This window comes from Rhinolophus sinicus, chromosome 8 (genome assembly GCF_057876585.1).
Source record: "Rhinolophus sinicus isolate RSI-liver-muscle chromosome 8, RSI-T2T, whole genome shotgun sequence".
Lineage (NCBI taxonomy): Eukaryota > Metazoa > Chordata > Mammalia > Chiroptera > Rhinolophidae > Rhinolophus > Rhinolophus sinicus.
The window spans coordinates 34,778,940-34,792,405 of NC_142508.1; the positions used below are offsets into that span (position 1 = coordinate 34,778,940).

At 59.6% G+C, this 13,466-nt stretch overlaps 2 protein-coding genes across 5 annotated transcripts; one reads left to right on the forward strand and one right to left on the reverse strand.

Annotated features, from left to right (window-relative positions):
• Positions 1–446: 446 nt before the first annotated feature.
• Positions 447–11,702, forward strand: LOC109438643 (leukocyte receptor cluster member 8). Of its 4 annotated transcripts, XM_019718645.3 has the most exons (16): positions 447–584; positions 2,163–2,255; positions 2,969–3,143; positions 3,524–3,625; positions 4,371–4,481; positions 5,218–5,470; positions 5,610–5,748; positions 5,966–6,154; positions 6,390–6,668; positions 6,743–6,883; positions 7,003–7,285; positions 7,698–7,799; positions 7,877–7,945; positions 8,040–8,169; positions 8,247–8,454; positions 10,475–11,702. In XM_019718645.3, the coding sequence occupies exons 2-16, from the start codon at positions 2,218–2,220 to the stop codon at positions 10,635–10,637; spliced, it is 2,382 nt and encodes a 793-aa protein (XP_019574204.3). In that variant the 5' UTR covers positions 447–584; positions 2,163–2,217; the 3' UTR covers positions 10,638–11,702. The 4 variants fall into 4 exon arrangements, with proteins under 4 accessions (XP_019574204.3, XP_074172089.2, XP_019574202.3 ...); XM_074315988.2 differs by lacking the exon at positions 4,371–4,481; XM_019718643.3 differs by lacking the exon at positions 10,475–11,702 and having other exon boundaries at positions 8,247–8,966.
• Positions 11,526–13,257, reverse strand: LENG9 (leukocyte receptor cluster member 9). The gene is given in 2 exon segments (XM_019718647.3): positions 11,526–12,744; positions 12,746–13,257. Coding segments are annotated over 2 exon segments (1,347 nt in total). The 5' UTR covers positions 13,123–13,257; the 3' UTR covers positions 11,526–11,774.
• Positions 13,258–13,466: the final 209 nt, after the last annotated feature.

Sequence of the window (13,466 nt, forward strand, 5' to 3'; positions counted from 1 at the left end):
TTCCCACCCCAACTCCCCAAGATGGGCTTGTTTCTCGCCTCAAATATCTGAGCACGCTGTTCCCTCCACCAGGTGCGCCATTCCAGTTTTATTTACTGGGGAAGCTTCCCTTTCCGGTGGAGCCTGTTCTCACTCTTTCTAAGAGCTCGTCATTCTTTCCCGGGCTTCCACGTCCCTGTACGGTGAGCAGTCTTACAACTACCAACACCCTCGTTTATATCTAGAAATAATAATAATGGCTACCACTAACCGAGCCAAAACAAGGCTGCGTGGAAGGGCGCAGAGCCCAACTCAGCGGCACGTCGCCCGTCCGGGCCACCACCCCCACCCGGTCTTCCGGCTTGCCTAACACGCCCATGCGTCGTTGCGTAGGCGGGAGGGCGGACTCAAGGGAAGTTCGCGGCGTCCATTGGCTGTGCAGAGCCGAGGGAGGCGGAGCAAGGACTCCGCGTGACGTCAGGACGCCGCGGTCAGGACGTCGATACCCAAAGAAGACTAGAGGCAGTGGGGTCGCGAGCATTTCTGCGGCTGTGTCGCTGCTGCCTTGGGCCGCTGCTGCTGAGTCCCGGGGGTGGACGGCGGGGGTGAGTGTCGGGAGCGGCGGGCGGGGGGACGAGCACGGCATCTCCTTTCAGTCTTACGCCCTGCGGGCCTCGAGGCCTTGGTGGCCGTCACCCCAACGGACACCGCGCGCGAGCGTCTACTGGGTGTGGCGGGCACGGGCGGCACTGCGCCTGCGCACGCGGGGTGGGGCGCGCGGCCGCGCACGCTCGTTCCCGTGTAGTCGGTCTCTGCTCTCCCGCCCCTCCCTTGGAATTTTTGAGACCCCGGCGCCCCTTTCTTCAACTCCCTTTGACCAGGCGGTTCCAAGCGGAGGACGGCGTTGCCCCGGGCGACGGGTGGGCCTTGCGCCGTCGTCTTCCCGGGAACGTAGTGCGCATGCGTGGCGCGGCCGGGGCGGTGGCTCCTGGGCCTGTCGCTGGGATCTGGGCGGGCTCTTCGTCCACCTAGCGCCCTCCTCCGCCTTCCCCGCGCCTGCTTGACGGCCAGGTGCCCCTCGCCCGTTCCTGCCTCCTCCCTTAGACGTGCCCAGGACCCTCACTCCGGCCCCGACTTCCCCCCAATCTCCTTCCTGTCCTGCCACCCTACCAGTACCCTGCTCATGGCCCTCTGCTTCACCCTGGTCTGGTTCTTTTAAGACCTTTTTTTCATAGGGCGTTTTCCAGCCCCAGACTCCTTTTCCTGTCACCTCACTTCTTGTAGGATTGTCGAGTTCTCAAGCGGGACTCGCCTTTGAGCCCATCCGTGCTTGTCAGTTATCCCCTCAAGGTTAGGCCCCCCAATTCTTGCCCCCAACACTCCCATTCACTTTCTCGTACTCCACCCCACTATTACCTTCCAAAACATGTTTTGGACTTCTTTAGGCGTCCCCAAGCTTTCTCTCCAGACCCCCAGCCAAAGCAATTGCCTCTTCTCTACCCCAGGAACTTCCCACATAGGGCTCTTTGCCCTTAGAGAACCTTCCTGAAATCATTCTTGTCAGAGCTTCCTAGGAACCCATTTCTTCACTTTGGCATTTCCCTTGCGCGCACTCAACTTCTTCCTGCTTCTAGGAGTAACTTCCAGAAGTCCTTTTCCTCTCAGATTTTTTTCTCCATTCTCCAGTGTTTTCAGAGCGCCCTGAATTCTTTACAGAATTCTCAGAAATCTTTCCAAGTCTCCCAGTGTTGAGGGTTCATTCAGACTTCGCTCATTATAGTGTCTTCTCTTTTCTGTTTCCTTTCAGGAATTTTTAGACCTCTTACCTTGGCCGAGGTCCCCCATCCCACTCTGACCTTTCCGTATGTGCCTCAGGGTTCCCTCGAATCCTTCCCTTTTCTCATGGGTTTCAGATCCTTCTCTTTCCCTATGGGAAATTCCTTCAAACTTTCCTGTTTTCAAATCCTTCATTTTCCACCCACAGCACTACCGGGAGGCCCAGGTCTTCCCCTCACCTTTTTTCCCACACCCAGAATTCTCTCCAGATTCTTTACCCTAGGGGCTCCTTTCTCAAACATCTCTTTTCTGCCTGGCTTCTCGTGAGTCCATCTGTTCCTTTCCCCACATTGTGGTATGTTTGTTGCTCCTTTTTGAGTCTCCCTAATTCATTCTTTTTCTCACAGACAGTGAAAAAGCAGTCTGGCTCCCGAGGTCCACCCCTTACACCCCAAGGTCCAGATGGCGGCCAACGTGGGTGATCAACGCAGCACAGACTGGTTAGTGGGTTAGAGGGACAGAAGCCAGAGGGGAGGGCCAGAGGAAGCAAGCCCCAGCGTTGTCGTCTGGGACGGGACCTCACACAGCGTGGGGCGAAGTGATGCAGTTGTCCCCGGGGGTGAGGATAAGGACTTCTGGCCACAGGATACAGGAAGCATTTGGGTGTAGTGTGAAGAGGGTCAAGCTTTCTGAGCTTTCGTTTTTCACAGTATAGTTCAGGTGATTTGTTCAGTGAGCTACGATTGGGAGGCAGCTTCCAACACTTACTAGTCATTTAATTTTTTGTTAATTCCTTATTTTTTCAAAACATTGTAATTATAACCTGCTGAGTTGGCTGGTGTCAGACAGAATTTGTTGACTCACAATATTTAGACTTACTGGTCACCAGGTGCTATGTTAAGTTCTCTGGATGCTGTTAATTGTATTGTTTGATTTTTAACAACTGCTGTGTACCAGTCATCTGGAAAAGCACCTTAGGTGGGAAATCTCATTTATTCCTCACAGAAAACTATGAAACAGAAACTGGTTGTTAGCATATCATAGATTAGAAAAGTTAGGCTCCAATAAATAGAGGGAGATCTGGGATCCCAGCCCTGGTGTTTGCCTGGACCACCCCACCCCACCCCGCCACACACACACACACACACACACACACACACACACACACTGTGTGCAGTGGGGAGAGCAGACTCACTCGGTCCACTCTGTGCAGGTCCTCTCAGTACAGCATGGTGGCCGGGACTGGCAGAGAGAACGGCATGGAGACGCCCATGCACGAGAACCCGGAGTGGGAGAAGGCCCGCCAGGCCCTGGCCAGCATCAGTAAGGCTGGTGCCGCTGGCAGCTCCGCCAAGGCCAGCAGCAATGGGCCTGTGGCCAGCGCACAGGTGAGAAGGCCACATGGGCCTGAGCACCCTGATGGGGGGTTGCTGGGGGGAGAGACACTCATGGTGTCCCCATGTATCACCAGTACATAGGGCTCTGAAGACACCCTAGGAGTTCTAGAGTGGGGGAAGCAAGGACTGTTCCCTTGAAGCATCCAAGGCAACATGTGTCCTTATCCCTGGGAGTCCAACCTGAAGAGGGAGACATTCCCTTGGTTCCTAAGGTGTCTGAGTCCGGGGGTAGAGGTGGTGGCTCTCCATGGGGAGATGTGGGCCCAGTTCTGTTCCACGGCAGGTAACCAGTAAATAGGTTTGCCCTTTGGGGACCATGGGGCCCGTGGGCTCCTGCACCCAGGCTTACGTCAAGTGGGCTGTCTCCACAGTATGTGCCCCAGGCGGAAGCCTCGGTGCTACAGCAGCAGCAGTACTACCAGTGGTACCAGCAGTACAGCTACGCCTATCCCTACAGCTACTATTATCCTGTGGTGAGTGCTCAGCTGTGGGGCGCAGGCGGGCTCAGTGGGGCACAGCCCGGGTGGCTGATGGATTGAAGACGGCATGACAATTGCTGAACATGCCCCACTAACTCATCGCCCATGAGATCGATTCCCAAGCCCGCCCCAGTCCACCAGGTCCTGTGCTATCTGGTGGTTCCGGTTACCTCTCCTCCCCACTCCAGTTGCCACACGCTCCATGTTCCCACACCAAGTCCATTCCATACTCTGCTGCTGTTCTCCATCCCACGTGCCCACACCTCGCTGTGTCCTCACCTTCCAGAGGGCTGCACAGATGGCGCCTAAAAAGAGCACTTTTCTCTGACCAAATTTATGTGTAAAGGAGCGTCCCCTCACTCTGCACTCTGTGGCTTTGCTTGGCCTTTTCTTTCCCAGCTCTTAATTGCTGGTTGTGTTACATGTTTGTCTGCAACTGTGCTGTTCTGAGTGCCAGTTTCATTTGAGCATGGATTTATGTCTTTTGTAGTGCTTAGAAGAGTTGGCACTCAGTAAATTCTTGTGGAATAGAGAAATAACTTCTGAGGACTAGTGGAAGTGGGATATAGAATTAATCATTTTTATTTTATAATTTTCCTTAATGTAAGAGAATTAGGTCGTTATGCGGTAGAGACAAAAGGGTGAGGGATGAGGGAGGGAGGGCCACAGGCTGCATATGGTGTCTGAGCAGCAGGGGTGGGGGTGGCCTGCCACTAACCCTCCTTCCTGCCTTTGGCAGAGCATGTACCAGAGCTATGGCTCCCCCTCCCAGTACGGGATGGCCGGTTCCTATGGCTCAGCCACACCCCAGCAGCCATCAGGCCCCCAGCACCAAGGGACTCTGAACCAGGTAACGCCCCAGCCCAGCTCCATGTCATGTTCCAGCTGGGGATGTAGTTTTTTGAGTGGGCTAGCAATGGGGACACCTGTGTTATTTAAGTTGACCACCTCCCCTTTTTTTTTCTCCTGCCAAGCAAGTCTTGCTCTGAGGCTGGGCAGAGCAGAGGTTTTGAAACCAGGATGGGTTTAGGGCTTGGCTAAGGCCCAGGCCTGGGCTGTTGCGGTGATGGTGGTAGCAGCCTGTCTTCTGTATCTCCCCACACGTGCAGTCACACACATTGTGTGTGTGTGAGACACACACACATACACACACATATATTCTGGCCTTGCACTTAATATGCAGCTTGGAGGAGTGGTACAACCAGTGCAGGGAGGCGGGTGGGCCTGGTGGTGTGGTCACGTGACTTCCACAGCTCAGCCAGCTCTTACTTAGAATGGGAAAGGTGATCGTATTACAGGGCTCTTGCGAGTGTGTATTGTTGTCATATACACATCTTGACTGGCACGGGACATGTGCTCGGACCATAACCACTGGTGGGGGGAGGATGCCACTTAACAGCTGAGGCCATGTGAGTAGCTCTGTGTCTAAGCCTGAATTCTCCTAGCTGTGGAAGGGTGGTTAGTAAAAGGCCGTGCCTCAGAAGAAGGACGTGGCAGAGTTGAGAGCTGAGTACTGTCACGATTGTGGACAGACTGAGAGCAGCCCGAGACTCTGCTCCTGTCTTCAGCACCACTTCTTCTGACAGTCCCCTGTCCCCAGCATGGATGACAGCATGTCCTACCAGGCGCCTCCCCAGCAGCTGCCCGCGGCCCAGCCCCCTCAGCCCTCCAACCCCCAACACGGGGCTCATGCTCTGAACAACGGCCCCCAGCCCGGCACGGCCCCAGCGTCACAGCACAGCCAGGCCGGGCCTGCCTCGGGCCAGGCCTATGGACCGCACTCCTACACAGAGCCCACCAAGCCCAAGAAGGGCCAGCAGCTATGGAACCGCATGAAGCGTAAGTGGGCAGTGCAGAGAAACCGGGACGTGGGGCCTTACTTCTGGGTGCTGGCATCGACAGGGCCTTGGGGCAGCCGCCAGGCACTGTACCTGCATTCCCGGGGTAGGCCTAACCCTGGCTTTCACTGCCCTCACAGCGGCCCCCGGGACTGGTGGTCTCAAGTTCAACATTCAGAAACGGCCCTTCGCTGTCACCAGCCAGAGCTTCAGCTCCTCCGAGGGCCAGCACAGTGGCTTCGGCCCCCAGCCCAACCCCGAGAAGGCCCAGAACCACAGGTGACCACTCCCTTGCCCCCATGCTCAGCATCTGTGTTCAACTCCCTGCAGGTCCTCAGAGGGGAGTGGGCCTCCCGTGGGGTTGGGAGCACAGACTGGGATGGAGAAGGAAACACCACCTTAGGTCTGGGACACAAATCAGCTCAGTGAGTGGTGGTGACAACGGGCTCTGCCGATGGGTGAGCCCTAGCTGAGTCCCTGCAATGTGCTTGCCCAGGGGGAGCCTCTCTGGGAAGCCAGACGATTGGCCACAGGACATGAAAGAGTATGTGGAGCGCTGCTTCACGGCCTGTGAATCGGAGGAGGACAAGGACAGGACGGAGAAGCTGCTGAAGGAGGTGCTGCAGGCCCGCCTCCAGGACGGCTCCGCCTACACCATCGACTGGAGCCGGGAGCCCCTGCCGGGGTGAGAGCTGCCTGGGTGCCGGATGGGGAGGGACGAAAGGCCGGGCCCAGGGTTCTGCAGTCTGAAGGCACCTGCTAGACACATCCAGCCGGGTTTGCCTCTGTTTCTGCCCAGCATGTCAGCCCAGTCGTTTACACGCGTGCCCTTCCTGCCTGCCGCTCTGTGTCCCTGGGGTGGGTGGCTGGTGGGCGGTGGGAGCACAGGTTGGTGATACCCTGACCTGCTTTGTCCTCAGGCTGACTCGCGATCCTGTGGCAGAGAGCCCCAAGAAGAAGCGATGGGAGACCCCCAGCAGCCTTCACCCCCCCAGGGGGGCGGGAGCCACCACCAGGGGTGGGGCCGCCCAGTCCCAGCGAGGGACACCAGGGGCGGGGGGAGCCAGCCGAGCGAGGGGCAGCAGCTTCGCCAAGTTTGGCAACCGTAATGTCTTCATGAAGGACCACAGCTCCTCCTCCAGCACTGACTCGCGCTCCCGTTCCTCCTCCCGATCCCCTAGCCGCCACTTCCGCCGCAGGTGCGTACTGGCTGCAGGTGGGGCTGGGCCTGTGGGGAGCCAGGTGGGGCCTGACCTTCGTGCTTCTTCCACAGTGACTCCCACTCGGACTCTGACAGTTCCTACTCAGGGAATGAGTGTCAGCCTGCGGGCCGCAGGAACCCACCCCCCAAGGGCCGGGGAGGTAGGGGGGCCCACATGGATCGTGGCCGAGGCAGGGCACAGCGTGGGAAGAGGTGAGTCTCAGTGGGTGACCAGGGAGGAGGGACTGTGCCTTTGGGGAGTGTCGGGGAGGCACGTGGCTGCTGTGGCTGAGGATGGCGTCGATGCTTCTGCTGGCCGCCTCCCTCCCCAGGCACGACCTGGCTCCCAAGCGCAGCCGCAAGAGGATGGTGGCCCTGGAGTGTGAGGACCCTGAGCGCGAGCTGAAGAAGCAGAAGCGGGCGGCCCGCTTCCAGCACGGACATTCCCGCCGCCTGCGCCTCGAGCCCCTGGTGCTGCAGGTGGGCGGCCTGGAGAGCAGCGGGGCTGACCCTGACTGGCAGGAGCTGCAGATCGTGGGCACCTGCCCTGACGTCACCAAGCACTACCTGCGTCTCACCTGTGCCCCTGACCCGTCTACTGTGCGCCCTGTCCCGGTAAGTGCAGGTGGGAAAGGTGGGTCATCCGTGTGAGCCCAGCTGGCCAGGTGGGCACTGAGGTGAACTGAAGACCTGAGTGTTGGGTGTGTGGCTTCGTCACTCAGCCTCTGGGCTTTCATGGCTTTGAGAAGGAGAAGGACCCCAGCGTCCTCCGCTGAGGCCCTCGGGACGATCGAGTGAACACTGTGTCCCAGGTGCATGCTTGCTGGGTGCTGGAGTGGGAACCGGGCCCGGGCACACTTACCTGTGCCGTGCTGTGAGTTCTTCCCCATGACAGTAGTGAGTCACTGAGTGGTTCTGGTGTCACGCCCTCATTTGAAACACCGAGGGAATGGAACTGGAATGGGAGGTGGTGCGTCCCTGCCCTGCCTGCCTGTCATGCCGAGCCTTCGTCTCCTTCCCGCCCCAGGTCTTGAAGAAATCACTGTGCATGGTCAAGTCCCACTGGAAAGAGAAGCAGGATTACGCCTTCGCCTGCGAACAGATGAAGTCCATCCGGCAGGACCTGACGGTGAGGGGGGGGCTGACATGGCTCAGTGGGGGCAGGTGCTGCCCTGCTGTGGCCTGACCTCTGTCCCCACTGCCCAGGTGCAAGGTGTGCGCACGGAGTTTACCGTGGAGGTGTACGAGACACATGCCCGTATCGCCCTGGAGAAGGTGAGTGGTGACGTGCCCCGGGCTGCTCCAGGGCCCCGGGGCCCCTCCCCGGGCCTCACTGTGCTCCTCCCCCTTCTCCGCCCCCCACCACCAGGGTGACCACGAGGAGTTCAACCAGTGCCAGACGCAGCTCAAGTCGCTATATGCAGAGAACCTGCCAGGCAACGTGGGTGAATTCACTGCCTACCGGATCCTGTATTATATCTTCACCAAGAACTCAGGAGGTGAGGCCCTGGCTGCCGGACTGGGCGGCACGGCCCGGCTTGGGCCCTTCTTGACTCCCTTTTGTCTGGGGCTACAGACATCACCACGGAGCTGGCGTATCTGACACGGGAGCTGAAGACAGACCCCTGCGTGGCCCACGCCTTGGCGCTAAGGGCAGCCTGGGCTCTGGGCAACTACCACCGCTTCTTCCGGCTCTACTGCCATGCGCCCTGTATGTCTGGCTACCTCGTAGACAAGTTCGCAGATCGGGAGCGCAAGGCTGCCCTCAAGGCGATGATCAAAACGTATGTGCTGCTGAGCTCTGCCCCGGCCCTCTCTTCCCTTATCTGCACATTCCCGGACGCCGGGCCTCCAGCTGCATCACCTGTCATCTCTGGTCTCCCTCCTGGTTCCCTCTCCCCTTCTCTTTCCACACACAGCACCCTCCAGTGCCTCCTGCTTCCCTTCGCACAGCCCACCCTCTGTTCTGGCCCTCCTGTTGCTCCCTCCACCATCTCTGTCTTAGTGCTCTGGGGGTCCTTCTTTACTCCCTGCTGCTGTCTTCCTCTTGCTCACGTCACCTGGGACCCTGGCTGGTCTGCTCCTTGCTATGGGCCCCAGCCTCCCTCCCTGCAAGGTGTCTGTCTGTCTTTCTCGGCTCTTGTCACTGAGCTCCTGGTCTAGAGACAAAGTAGAAAAGATGGTCCTGCTCTTGGCAGCTTCTGGTCTGATGGGACGGGGCCACGTTCCCACTTGAGTCCTTCAAGGGTACAAAAAGGGTTAGGGAAAGAGGCATGATGCGGGGCGAACTGGACATGGGCAGTGCTGACGCAGTCTGTGTCCTGCTGCCAGACATTGAGGGGGACCTGTGCTTCTCAGGACAGTGAGACTCCCCCTGGGGACATAGGGCAATGTTAGGAGACATCTTTTGTTGTTACGAGTTGGGGGTGCTACTGGTCTGTAGTGGGTAGAGACCAGGGATGCTGCTGCCCAGCCTGCAGTGCGCAGGGTGCCCCACAGCCGATCATCTACCTTCGTGTTGGTGTTGCCGACGTTGAGAACCCCTGGTCAGGGGTCGATTGGTCCCAGGGGCCTTGATTGCCATGTCTGCTAGCTTGGGACATTCAACCTGAAGGTTAAGGGCAGTCTAGGATGTAGTTTGGGTCGAAAAGATTGAAGGGAAAGGCCAAGCCAGGGCAGGGGCCGTGGAAATAAAGGACACGGGGCAGAAACGTGGAGGGTGAGGGTGCACAGAACCTGGTTAATGACTGGGAGTGAGGCGGCGGCGGTGTGCCTGAAGGACCCAGCAGCCCCTCCGAGTGAGTCCACCCTGTGTGGCTGGACAGGTTCCTGCAGGGCAGCTCCCAAGCTTCCGTGTGCTTGCCTTGTGGGGACACAGACAGCAGGGCGCCTATGGAAGGGGCCCTGGCCTGTCACTCGCCTTAGGCTCTCATGCTTTCCCACTTTTAAGTTGGTACTGCCTTTCCTGGGCAGACACGTCCCTCCATCCCAGAGTCAGGTCCCTGCATGGCAGCCAGGAGGCCAGCTCAGATGTGGGGGACAGTAGGCTCTCCCGTGTCCCCCCACTCCATGTGGGCATCAGTTTGGGGCAGGACTGGTTCATGTATCTTTTACTACTTGCTTCCTAGGTGACACTGGTCAAGTGGCTCTGTCTTTGGATCTACAGTTTGCTCAGTGTTTGTTTATAAAGCGTAGGGTGACATAGCTTACAGGCGAGAATTCAGTGAGTCACTGTGGCAGTACTTAGAACAGCTGTATCCTGTCACATGCCACGTGCTCCATAAATAGTGTCTCTTCTGGACAATCAGAAATCCTGTTTTGAGTATGTAGTAAGTGCTGGCGGACGACCTGTGTCTGGGCATTTCCAAGGCACTAGCCCAGGGTTGGGGACTCATGAAGGCTGGGCCCCCAGAGTAGCAGTCAGCCCTGCCATCCCATGCGGTTCCGAGGTCACTACCTCTGCCTGGCCTCTGCCCCTCGGTCACAGCAGCCCTGTTCTAAGGGAGTGCTCAGACCCTTGTGCCATGGAGGAGCCAGCTGGGCCCTTCACTCCTGTCCCCTCTCCTTCCCCGCCCCCTGCACAGGTAAGTGAGGGTGAGGGGGGGCACAACTGGGGTTGGGGCCATCAGCCCCACCCCGGGCCTCCCCAAGCCCCAGAGGTGGGGAGGTTAGGGGGGTTAGAGGTCAGCAGGTAACGTGCTGAGGAAACCCTTTGGGTGTCCGAAGGGGGGGCACCCACTCTGGGCTCGTGGGGCCCCCCCTGCCCACCGCCCGCTTCATCACATTCTCCTCTTGTCTCCGTAGCTTCCGCCCTGCGCTGCCCGTCTCCTACCTGCAGGCCGAGCTGGCCTTCGAGGGCGAGGCTGCCTGCCGGGCCTTCCTAGAGCCTCTGGGCCTGGCCTACTCGGGCCCGGACAACACCAGCATCGACTGCCGCCTCAGCCTGGCGCAGCTGTCCGCCTTCTGAGCACCAGCACGACGGGGCGGGGTGGGGCTGCAGTCCCCAGTGCTGCCTCTGCAGATCTTGTTTTTGAGCCATGGACTTGGGTTGTAAATTAATTGTGGGGAGTGGGCTCCAGAAAGAGTCACCATCCCTGCCCCCGTTTTTCCGACTGGGGAGTCTGTACAGAGATTTTTTTCTACATTTTTATTTTTTGCCTCAGAGGGACGGGACGGGGAGGAGGGGTGGGGCGCAGAGGGGTGGGGGCATGGTCTGTGTCCACTCTGTACCTCCACTAATGCTGTCTCAGTGTTTTTTCTCTCTCTCTCTCGAGCTTGTACTCCGGCACCAACCCGGCACCCTGGCTGGCCGTCCCACGCCGGGGGCCAGCGGGAGAAGACAGGCTGCTCCGCCCATGCCCGCCTCGGCGGGGGCACCAGCACGCTGCCCGCTGCCCGCCTCACCACAGACTCTTGTTGCCCAGCCCTCTGGGGCCTCAGTGTTTGGAGCAAGGGGAGCCCGTAGAGACTGTGTCCTGCCCTCGGCCCCCACCCCAGAAACGCCATCGCCACACCACCAGCACGCCGCCACCTCGCACTGAGGACTCCGGAGGCCATCGCGGGACCTCACCGGCCGGGCCGCCTCGTCTGCAGTTGTATTAAGTTGTCTCGTGTCCCCTCCCTCCACCCCAGTGTTTCTTCTGGTTTTTTTCCCCCTTCCCTCCCTCTTCCTCCTCCTGCTCCCCCCCCCTGGTTCAGCACAGGTAAACGGTTCCCCCTCCCTGCCTTCATGGATCACCAGCTCACGTCATGTTTCCTTCTCTTTTCTTTTTGTGTGTGTTTAAGTTATTTTTTCTTCTTCCTCCCCTTTTCTTTTCGGCCCTCCCTCCCTCTTCTGCCATGTAACTGGAGGATGTGCAATGAGTTCGCAAACAGCTGGACTGTCAGGCTGCTTTTTTTCCAGATGTTCCTCCTCTGCCTCCCCTCCCTTTTCCTCTCCCCTCCCCTTTCTTTCCTTCATTCTTTTCCTTGGAGCACTGAGCACAGTTTGGAAGCTTGAGAGAAACCAAAATTAAAGAGAGAGAGAGAGCGAGCTTTGTGCCTCCTGGACTGGATCTGGCTGGTTTGGGGTTGAAATCCTATTTGTCGCAGAGGTCTGGGACTGTTACCCCAGGGGGATTTCAGCCAGGGGCTGGTAGGCGCCCCCTGCCCTCCCCATGACACACAACCAGAGTTGCCTCAGGGGCTGGCTCCCTAGCTCCTGCTCCGAGCTGAACCCAGTGGCAGGGAGGTGGCCTTGGGAGCCCCGGGGCACCTTGGCCAGTGTGAGGTGGGGGTGCAGTCCCCCAGAGGGCTGTAGCACTCTGAGCCCCTCAGCCTCCAGCCTCTGGCTCAGCACTTGGGCCACGGTTTCCAGGGAGGGGGAAGGTGGCGCATAGAGCATTTGGGAACCCAGGAGCACCAGCCGCCTAAACGTCAGCTGCGGTGGTGCGTCTATTCCGGGGGTTGAAAGCACGCGTCTCAGCGCTCCAACGGCGGCTGCTACTTCTCCGGGTCCAACCAGCCTCAGTAGGGCCAGCGTTAGGTGCAGGGCCTTTGTGGGCACTGTGAATGCAGCGCAGGAAGGCGTGGTTCGGACCAGCTCTTCCTGGGCCTTGGCCACCCCCAGCTGCAGCCTGGGCTCTGTCACCATGATGGCTACAAAATGCGTGGGGCGGGGTTGGCGAGGGGCTGCGCCTTCGGGCCAGGCCCTGGGACCCCACAACACTTTAGTCTCAGGGAAGCTTTCTCCTGGGGCTGCCATGGCCTGTACCTCCTCAGTCCTGGCTTCCACGGCTGTCTTCAGCACCCTTTTGGGCTCTGTCCACGGGGAATCCAGGCTTCTGGTCCCATCCACTTCCTGGGTGTTGGCAGACGCCAGTGTCAGGTGACCGGCTTTAGAACCTGGCCCGCCCGGCTGCTCTCGGGCACCAGCAGGGGCAGCAGCTACGAAGTCCTGTGCTTCCCAGGCCCCTTGCGCGTCATCATCGTGCACATCTCCGGACACTTGCGCGGTCCCGCCGTCGAGTGCGTCCAGGATGGTGGGTCCGCGGCCCTCCGCGGAGCCTGAGCCAAAAACTTGGTCCAAGCGCGAGGCGGTCCCACACGACTCGGTCGCGGAAGCCGAAGTACAGCACGCGGTGCTGCGGCACGGCCAGCACACCGGGCCCCAGCGCCGCCAGCGGCTCGTCCCAGCAGAAGGCGCTGAAGGGCTCCTCGCACACACCCAAGAAGCGGTCAGCGTAGCCCACCGAGAAGTCGGCAGGGTCCAGGCGCGGGTCCCAGCGGATGCGCTGGATGACCGCCGCGGCAGTGCGCAGCGGGGGCTTCTTGGTCACGGGCTCCGGGGCCCCGGGGTGGGGGTGGCGGCAGCGGGCTCCGAAGTGGCAGCGGCCTTCCAAGAAGAAGCGGCAGGCCGGCGGCGGCGTGGGCTCCGCGGCGGGGTCCTCCGGGGACTCTCCGGCCGCCGCCATGGGAATCGGGGAACAGCTGGCGAAACGGTCCTGCCCTGGCTGGCCGGTGCAGTGGGCAGCCCCGCCTCAACCCAGGCGATTACTCTACTGTGACGTCGCGGGGAGGCACTCCGGCCACTCCTACACCCCCGGGGCTCTTGACTCTGGCCCAAGTGGACCGCCCTCCAAAGTCCTCTGAGAGCCTGAGCCCAACGCCTCGGCGGTTATTCGGCTGACATGTGTGGCCCCACCCCCAGTCCAAAAGATTTACCCCTGCGGCACCGCCTTCCCTGGTCCCTTAGCAAGCCTGGCTCCACACCCTACTCGTGATTTTCCTGTGCGGCACCGCCCTTCCTGGGTCCTTA

Excerpts from the sequence above, each read along its gene's own strand:
- LOC109438643 (XM_019718643.3), top strand. The coding sequence starts at position 2,218 with ATGGCGGCCAACGTGGGTGATCAACGCAGCACAGACTG. Across the intron at positions 6,669-6,742 it reads AGCCGCCACTTCCGCCGCAG|TGACTCCCACTCGGACTCTG; the intron begins GTGCGTACTGGC and ends CTTCTTCCACAG. Across the intron at positions 8,170-8,246 it reads CTTCACCAAGAACTCAGGAG|ACATCACCACGGAGCTGGCG; the intron begins GTGAGGCCCTGG and ends CTGGGGCTACAG.